Source organism: Colossoma macropomum, unplaced genomic scaffold, assembly GCF_904425465.1.
Source record: "Colossoma macropomum unplaced genomic scaffold, Colossoma_macropomum, whole genome shotgun sequence".
Taxonomy (NCBI): Eukaryota; Metazoa; Chordata; class Actinopteri; order Characiformes; family Serrasalmidae; genus Colossoma; species Colossoma macropomum.
This window is the reverse complement of record NW_023494784.1, coordinates 27,049,358-27,058,159: the sequence shown is the minus strand read 5'-3', so window position 1 is coordinate 27,058,159 and position 8,802 is coordinate 27,049,358. Positions and strand designations below refer to the sequence as shown.

The 8,802-nt window shown below is 41.1% G+C and overlaps 1 protein-coding gene across 1 annotated transcript; it reads right to left on the bottom strand.

Moving 5' to 3' along the window:
* Positions 1-5,829: 5,829 nt before the first annotated feature.
* Positions 5,830-8,233, bottom strand: dlx2a (distal-less homeobox 2a). The gene is made up of 3 exons (XM_036573801.1): positions 7,739-8,233; positions 7,180-7,364; positions 5,830-6,340 (listed from the first exon to the last, which is right to left on the bottom strand). The coding sequence occupies exons 1-3, from the start codon at positions 8,055-8,057 to the stop codon at positions 6,011-6,013; spliced, it is 834 nt and encodes a 277-aa protein (XP_036429694.1). The 5' UTR covers positions 8,058-8,233; the 3' UTR covers positions 5,830-6,010.
* Positions 8,234-8,802: the final 569 nt, after the last annotated feature.

Genomic DNA, 8,802 nt, shown 5'->3' with positions numbered 1-8,802 from the left:
ACTCGAATTTCTTAATCGCCTCTTAATTTCATAAACGTTAATCCAGGCTGTCACTCACAGTGTCACATTCGAGTAATTTACATACGAATTTTGGGCAACAAATATTTAGCAAACAGAACTACCGCCACTGAAGACGTTCATTTAAGGCTGGAGTTTAAGGCTAAGTCGTGCTAGCCTGCCGGAGCCACATGTCATCATTTCATGCGCTTGTGACCGAGCAATAGCGCTCAATAATCCCCCGCATTTTATAGACCGCATTTACAGACCACCTTTCCTTTCTCTCTCTCTCTCTCTCTCTCTCTCTCTCTCTGTGTGTGTGTGTGCTGCAGTAATTACTCTGACCAATTTTGACGCTCCTCATGTGGGGCCTGAGCCGGGCTCTGGAGCAGGAAAGCGCGCTGTAGCCTACAGCAAACCAAACTGATCAAAAACAGCAAAAACAGAGAAAACCTTCAGCTGGAACATAAAGATCGAGTCCTCTCTCTCTCTCTCTCTCTCTCTCTCTCTGGTTTTATAATGTAAGAATTAGCTACTGGTATAACAGTAATAGAAGGCTTACTTTAATAAATACGTTCGATTTTTAATCAAAAGTTATTATAATAATAATAATAATAATAACTCATTGTTGATATTAATTGTTGTTAATATTACTGGTACTAATTCTTTTTCTACTACTCTCGCTACTGCTTCTACTACTACTACTATGGCTACTAACAAAAACAATAAATATTGAACAATAACAGGAACAGCAACGGCAACTATTATTATTATCATTATTATTATTATTGTTGTTGTTGTCGTCGTTGTGTGCAAATAATAATAATGTAATACTATTACTGCTACTGCTACTACTCATACTAGTAATACTAGTTATTCCAACAGTAATCATGACAATAACTTTAATGTTTGTATGTAGTATTATTTCTCTTTAGTACAAATAATAAACAAAAACAAGGCCGGCAAATACGCACTATTATTTTTATAATAGTTGTTTATTAGCATTATGTATTATAGTAATATAATTTTTATTAGATTATTCTTCTTCTTCTTATTATTATTATTATTATTATTATTAGTAGTAGTAGTAGTAGTAGTAGTAGCAGTAGTAGTAGTAGTAGCAGTAGTAGTATATTTGTTGTTATTTGCTGTTGTTTCATTTCATCATTACTATATTAAGAATTATTCTATCAATTGACAGCCTGTTGTTTCCAGGGCTCAGACTTTGATCTCTTATGCTTTTTCTCTATTGGGTAAACTGTAGTTCTCTTCATACTCCTGTAAATCCTATGTTAGGTCACTTCTCATTAGGCCTGTAAATGTTGTAGGTAGTGGTCTATAGACTACACCGTTTCCTCAAACTGATAAACTAATGTTAGACTGTGTCTGTCCACATCCTTACAGGTTAACATTAGCATATATTACAATTTATGTTAATGGATAATACGGCCAATACACGGTAAACACGCAATGATTAATATAACATAACAATACAAATCTTTAAAATATTTGTTACGAAATAAATGCTAAATGCAGAGCCTAAATCTTAAGAAGGTGGTCCAAAGCGTACATGTAGGGGTCTGAGAAATGCAGCTGTGGAGCGGAGAGGGTCAGCGTTATTTCTCTGGATTCTCCTCCTGATTACGAGCCGAGCCCATCAAACCACACATAATTATAGTCATTCCGCCCTTATTTATTCTAATGCAGTTTCCCATCTACAGGATAATTATGAGCAATTTTTTTCGCACGTGGAATCTTTTGTTAACAAAAGAGATAGCGCACTGAAAGAAAATTTGCTGTGCGCTTAGCCGAGCAGAGTGAAATCGGTGCTCGGCACCCCCCTCACAGCGGCTCCGTTATAAGGAAGGCTGGCAAATTGCTTGCAGGTGTATACGGAGGGACTGTCAATAGGAAGAGCGGACAGAATTAGCAATAACACAATGTTGGAGTAATTAAGGCAGTGGAGAAATTATGGAACAAGGGCTGCCCTATTTTGTGTTAGGAACTATAGAAAGGCTAGCTCCGAAAATTTAAACACGGAATCAGTTGCGATTTTGCTTTTAGTCTAAGAAAAATGGTAATAGATTTGTGTTCTAATTTCGATTCTTTACCTGGAGGGAGAGCGCAGTGGAAACCAACAAAAAAAAACTTCAACAACAAAACAAAAAACAGAGTAAACAGCGCTTTCACCAGCACTCACTGCGCTTAAAATAATCAATGCTGTTTTTCACCCCAAACAATGTATTTGAATCAATCAGACAATCTTTGTAACGCTCGACAGAAACGCGAGAGCCGACAAAATGAAATTATTTATACTTAATATTTCAGGTGGATTTTTTCGCAGCTCTCTGTGCTGAAAATAAAACGTCAGAGCTGTTTGAGGTTTTCTGAAATATCAGGAAAATGTAACTATTTTCATTTAAATCCATCCAATATCTGATATTTTGCAGGGAAAACACGTCATTTCATTGAAAAAAGGTACTGGTAAAAGGAACAAAAAAATAAAAGTCCAACAAAAGAGACGACAGAAAGAGATGAGCTTCATTCTTACCTTCCATAAGAAGGATTGGCTCGGAGGTGAGCTGTGTTCCTATATAAATCAGTATTTGGAGGTGAATATGATGTATCCAGTGGTCTGCAGGCTTTAGGTCCCACACAACTCTTCTGCTAAGCAGGGCTAAGAGCTTTAGCAGCCGCGCACCGAGCTGCACTGAAAAATCCTGCTTTATTTTCCCTCTTTATAGCTGTTGGGGAAAAAAATTGCAGATTATTAGCATAAATGTTTACTCCTCATTACGCTGATGACATTGTGCACTCGAGATCTTGGTAATCTTTGGGAAAATTATGAGTAATTTTTAAAAATTTAAAGCAGCAGTTACCATGCAATTCAGGCTAATTTTGCGTAGGCTCCAAACGGATATAATTACCGCGGAGTCAAGATGTTATGCTAAAAACTATGCATTGATATTCCCATTTATTATGTACATACAACTTTGACAATGTTGATGCTTGAAATAGCTGGAAATTGTCTTGCGCAAAAATTACAGTCCATATTAGGACATCTAAAATTGCGAAGAATTATACAGTAATTGCAGGCTTTCGGATCGGGGAGCCAGAATGCTCAAACTGGAGCAATTGTGGATGAAATTACAGATCAGAGTATAAATTAGGGAAGGGGTATGGCATTTTTCAAGTTGTCTACAGGATTCCGGAAGTGTCTAAAACCGCATCATCACTAATCTGTGAGGGAGAGGGAGAGAGAGAGAGAAAAAGAGAGAGAGAGGCTTGAAGAACATGGGCCATCTGAGCGGCCCTGATGCTTCTGAATCCCTTTTCTTTTCTTATATGTGACATTTCCACGTCTTTAACAGCCTGGGTTGTGAAATGTCTTGATTTTAATTCCCCAATCATCTATTCTAATTTCGCTCCTTTAGCCTGTGAGTGGTGCACGAGGCTGCAGCCTCGAATAAAAAGGCGCTCACAGCCAGACCGAGTGGCTCCTCGCGCGCGCACCGTCTGTCAGAGCAGCTTTGAACAGGTGAATGTGCGCCTGACACGGCGTTACTGGACACATGTAATAAACATCCACACCAAATGTGTCTTGGACATCGATGTTTTCTGTTAGCAGATCTGACTCGTGATGGTGCAGCAGTGTATTAATTTTCCCTGAATTTCTCTAAAGAAATGTGGATATACAGAAGAATGGTGAATATAGTAAATGCTTGTATTGCTAATAAACACTTTTGAGTAGTCTCGGGCAGCAGAGCGAGCAGAGCGAGCCGCAGGATTGCGCTGTTCAACATGTGCGCTTCAACAGCCTGAGGCGGCTTATAGCATCTTGTAATGTGGCCATCACTGACAGAGTACATCCTTATTACATCTGTCTTTTTATAGCTGTGGATTATTCAGATGAAGAGTTCCACAGTACTGGAGTGGCCTAGTGGAACGCTTCCCCTTTAGATAGATAGATAGATAGATAAGCAATTTTATTTATTATTTTAAATAAAATGCCAGACAGATGTCAAATTAATCCTTCAATGTTTATATCTGAAATGTTATATCTGCGCAAGTGTACATATATAAATATTATTCACACACACACAAATCGCAAAACATGGCTAGAAGTGAATTTTTGTAATTAAGTCTTTTGGTCACACGGATCTAATCATTTTTAACAAAACAGTAGAAAACCAAAATTTGATTCTGACTAAAACATATAAGGAATACACAGAATTAACCCATTTTAAACTGTTTCTCTTAGATGTTCGTCAAGGTAAAGCTAAATGAAATGTGATCACTTTAGACCAATCATAACAGCCGTTTTTTCTTATCATTCTAGTTATAATTGTGTTGGACATGAATGGGTTAACCTGACAGTTGCGCATAATAAAAACGCAGTTTTGTCCAACATAAAATCTATGATTAGCCAATATTTTTACATCATAACAGTTGTACATTATTCATTAATCCTACTAAAAATTTATAACTGACTCACTACCCCGAGTATTTCAATAGGAGCTGTAAATGAACGCAGCCTGTGGGTTTGTGTTATGGAGGGGAGGTGGAGGCTGAGGGAAATGTTTCTGTGTTTGGTTTGAGGCGCTGTTTTGGCGCTGGAGTTTGAGCTGAGCTGACTCCAGAGAGTCTGAGGGGGGCTGAACTCGCTCAGCTCATCTCCTCCGGAGCAGGCTGAGGCGTGTTGCTCCTTCTCCCGCTGCACACCACCTACAGCCAGCCAAGCTGCTCAAGACCACTTTGTAAAAACGATGTACCATAATATATGAGACGTGTGGCACAATTTTGTTGCGTAGAAGAATTCGGCTCTCTTTTATTACACACCCGCAGACAGGCTCTCTGTAAAAGCGCTCTTGTCCTACAGCATACTCAGACACACCTGTCACGTTCATGCACGAAAGGTGAATTAGTGAGTTGTGTCTGAAACATTTACAAGCATCCCGCCTTCAGCAGACTGCTTCCAGCGCGAGGAGCTCTGCTGGCGCCAGAGCAGCGGGAGGAGGCGTGGAGGAGGAAAAAGAGCCACAAATTCCAGCAGTGCATAAAGCCCTATAGCAAGAGACTTCAGCAAACAGTCAGGGGAGAGGAGGAGGAGGAGGGGGGGGGGCATTGCAGTGATCGTGCATTTTGTCTTTGTGCAAAATCGTAAATGAGCAATAAATTCACATGAAACATTGTTTTTTATTTAAATAAGTGTGACTCATATAATGGCAGAATCGTTCATTCAGCATACGAAACAAAATAAATAAAACAAAATACTTCCGAGGAACGTGTTACATGGGGACTTTTGATTTTGGGGGAAAATCAGTAGCTTCTGAGTGCTTTTCGGTCATTTTTTTCCCCTCAACATCCAATGATAAAGGAAAAAAAAACCCCTACATGATAACCTACAAGATGAGGGTGAAACCTACAGGTATACAGGGACAAATACCGCAACCTCCTACTTACCTTATGTACAAAATAGAAATGAACGAAAGATTATGAGAACAGCGATGAGCACATTTAAAATACAATACGGTGGACAACGAAAGTGAGGTCATTTTTTTCTTTTGAAAAGGCACGATACAGCTTCAGATTGTGCTACATAACGTGACATTAACACACCCTGCTATAAAGTTCACTCGGGCAGGAGGAGCCTTTTATAGCACAGCTTTGGATCTTAGTGGTTCATTAAACAATTACTTCTTTCTCTCTCTTTCATTCTTTTTTCATTTTTCCACCTGGAGAGACAAAATAAATAAATACAAAAATAACTGTGTGTGGTTTTATTCTTTCGCGTCTGCCCGTTGACGACATTGTGTAAAAGAAAAATGAAAAGAAAAGAAGAAAAAACACAGTATTTATACGCAATGGTTCGCCGGTTTAAGCAGTCGCGGCATCTCTCGGAAATCGAGGCCTGTGTGAGTCACATGAAGCTTTCAGTCTTGCAAAATGAATTTTTCCAGTTGGAAAAAAAATAGTCAGTGTTCATTTCTGTTTGTTTGTTTGTTTTGTTTTGTTAAAATATGGTCCCGGCGCTCACGGCTGTGTTCTGGTGGTGCGCTGCCAGTGCGCTGGGCTGTAGGTGCGTGGCCGAGGCTGTGCTGGAGTACCAGGTGTAGTTGGGGAGGAATGAAGGCGCCGTGGTGCTGGGCGAGCCGCTGCTCTGCGCCAGAGCCGGAGGCACTCCGTTCATCCTCTGGCTGTGCGGAAAGTCCCAGGCGCTGCTGACGGGTGGAGAGTGGCAGGGGGGAGACTCGCTGGAGGCCACGTGCTGCTCGGGCGGAATCTCTCCGTTCTTCCACAACTTCTTGAACTTGGAGCGACGATTCTGAAACCAGATTTTCACCTGAAACCAGAGAGACACACGCCTGTTACTCAAATGGACGGCTGCACCCTCGAACCGGCTCTGCAACAAACGACTAAAAAACGCCTTCCCTGATACTGGCTGGCTGGGACGAGCGATGGGCTCGACCAGCAACTCACGCGCCCAGACTCGCAGCTATTTTGTGAATAAGCGATTTTCATTTGGGCCCATGCTCTTTAAAAAGATGCTTCTTCAAAGGTTCATTGGGCACTTTAGAACCATGAGAAGCATTTCAGACTTAAATGGTTCTTTGCACGGTGGAACGGTTCTTGAGACTGATTGAGAATGTGTTGTATACCAAAAAGAGTTCTGTTACAAGCTTGACATTGTAACAATAGCAGAACCCTTTTTTGTGGATATGCAACACATTCTCCATCAATCTGAAGAAACATTACACCATACAAAGAACCATTCGAGTGTGAAATGATTATATGCAGAACTCATTTTTCTACATAGAACCATTACCTTTACCTAAGAACCCTTGAAGAACCATCCTGTATAATAGTGCTTCATTAAAGCAGTACAATCATTTATAAACGAAAATAATTTTGGTATTTCCATTATTTTTATATCTTTCACATTACAGGAAATCGTATTGTGGCGTGCTAATTAGGATACTCAATACGAATATACCTACAGCGATTTCAGAATTCACTTTAATACAATTCGAGTTGTTTTAAAGACAGATCACAGCTCCATATTTATAACTGGTTAGCAGCACATATTATTCTCATGCGCAGAAAGAATTTGGCTTTGTTTAAACGTATTTCTCCCTCTAAAAAGCGTGATGGAGGCCTCTGGGCTGGCCCGAACTGACTGACCTGGGTCTGGGTGAGTCCCAGCGAGGCGGCCAGCTCGGCTCTCTCCGGCAGCGCCAGATACTGCGTCTTCTGGAAGCGCCTCTGCAGCGCGGCGAGCTGGAAACTCGAGTAGATCGTTCGGGGTTTTCTCACTTTCTTTGGCTTCCCGTTCACCATCCGGATTTCAGGCTCACTCTCCTCCTTTTCTGCAATCACAGTTAAAAACAACCTCAGTCTGCAGCTTTTCGCACAAAAAAAGTCTTAAAAACACAGTAGGACAGCTGAATTAGCCTCTGTGTAGTGGGCGTTAATTCCGCGCTAACTAGTTACAATAACGTTTCATACAAAAGCTTTAAACAACAGATTTTTCGAATCTATAATTTGAATGAGATGCATTATGAGTTATTTTACCAGAAATAACATTAAAATTAGCTCTAAAACAAAAGCTTTGAAAGGTAAGAAGATGAATTAGCTTAGCTGCAAAACCTACGACCACAACATCTGTACCTTTTGCTGCGAAACAGCAGTAATGGGCTGAATAAATAAGAGAATGAAGTGGTTTTATTTCGGCTGCTATTACCTGTGTCTGCCGGAGTGGGTGAAGTGCTCGAGCCGTAGGTGCCGTACGGGCTGAAAGAGCTGTTGAATCCCAGGTCGTATGACTTGTTGCCGTACTGCACGCCGGTCATGCCGTTGCTGTGGTACTGGTAGGCGCCGAGCTGTCCGTAGGGCGAGCCTGCGCAGTGTCCAGCCTGCTGGTTCGTGTAGTAGCTGCTGTCTGTGGCCGTGGACACTGGTAAAGTAGGGGATTCCTGGGATTTGTGCAAGCTGTGGTAACTGCTCGAGGTAATCTGGTTGGAATGCATATCTGTGCTGAGACTGTCGAAAACTCCAGTCATGGTTACTGTTCAAACTAAAAAGCGTAGAAATAATTTACAGGCACTCATCCAATAAAAACCGGAGGAGAAAAAAAAAACAGGAAAAGCTCACGATCAGTTAGCTGAATAAGTTTTTTGTGTTAGCTGTCATTCCTCTGAGTGCCGAAGAAGCAGCGGCGGTGTTTTCCGACCCCAGATCCGTGATTGTCTGTCAGCAGAGGCGGCAGCGCGCGGCATTTATCCTGCGTCACGTGGGAGGATGAAGTCGCGAGCGACCAGCAGCCAATGGACGAGGAGTTCACGGACAACAGCTCGGCCGGGCTAGACTGTGAACGAGTGGGGTAGAGGTTAGTTTAGAAAGAAAGAAAGAAAGAAAGAAAGAAAGACGAAAAGCAAAGAAAGGAAAAAAGAGAGAATCAAAGAAAAAAGCAAACACAACAGCACGCAAGCAAGACAACAGTTTATTTAACTTTATTTTTCAAGTTAATTCAGAGAAGTGAACTGAGAAGAGCGAATCTGTCTCTGTGAATTACAGAGGCTGCGCAACGTACATAATGTTCTGATTCACTCTGCCTTTACTCCACTTTACTGACTGTATCACTTATTCTAGTGTTAAAGGCCAAACATTTGGCCCCGGTGCGACATCTGTCGGCCAGAACAACACCCAAAAAAGCCATACAAACAAGACCTTCAACACTCAAACTCTTTCTATCCTGAATCAAGGTGAGATTTAATAATAAAAATGTAGAAACAAGTATCATCTATG

Excerpts from the sequence above, each read along its gene's own strand:
- dlx2a (XM_036573801.1), bottom strand. The coding sequence starts at position 8,057 with ATGACTGGAGTTTTCGACAGTCTCAGCACAGATATGCATTCCAACCAG. Across the intron at positions 7,365-7,738 it reads ACCCACTCCGGCAGACACAG|AAAAGGAGGAGAGTGAGCCT; the intron begins GTAATAGCAGCC and ends CTGTGATTGCAG. Across the intron at positions 6,341-7,179 it reads TGGGACTCACCCAGACCCAG|GTGAAAATCTGGTTTCAGAA; the intron begins GTCAGTCAGTTC and ends CTCTGGTTTCAG.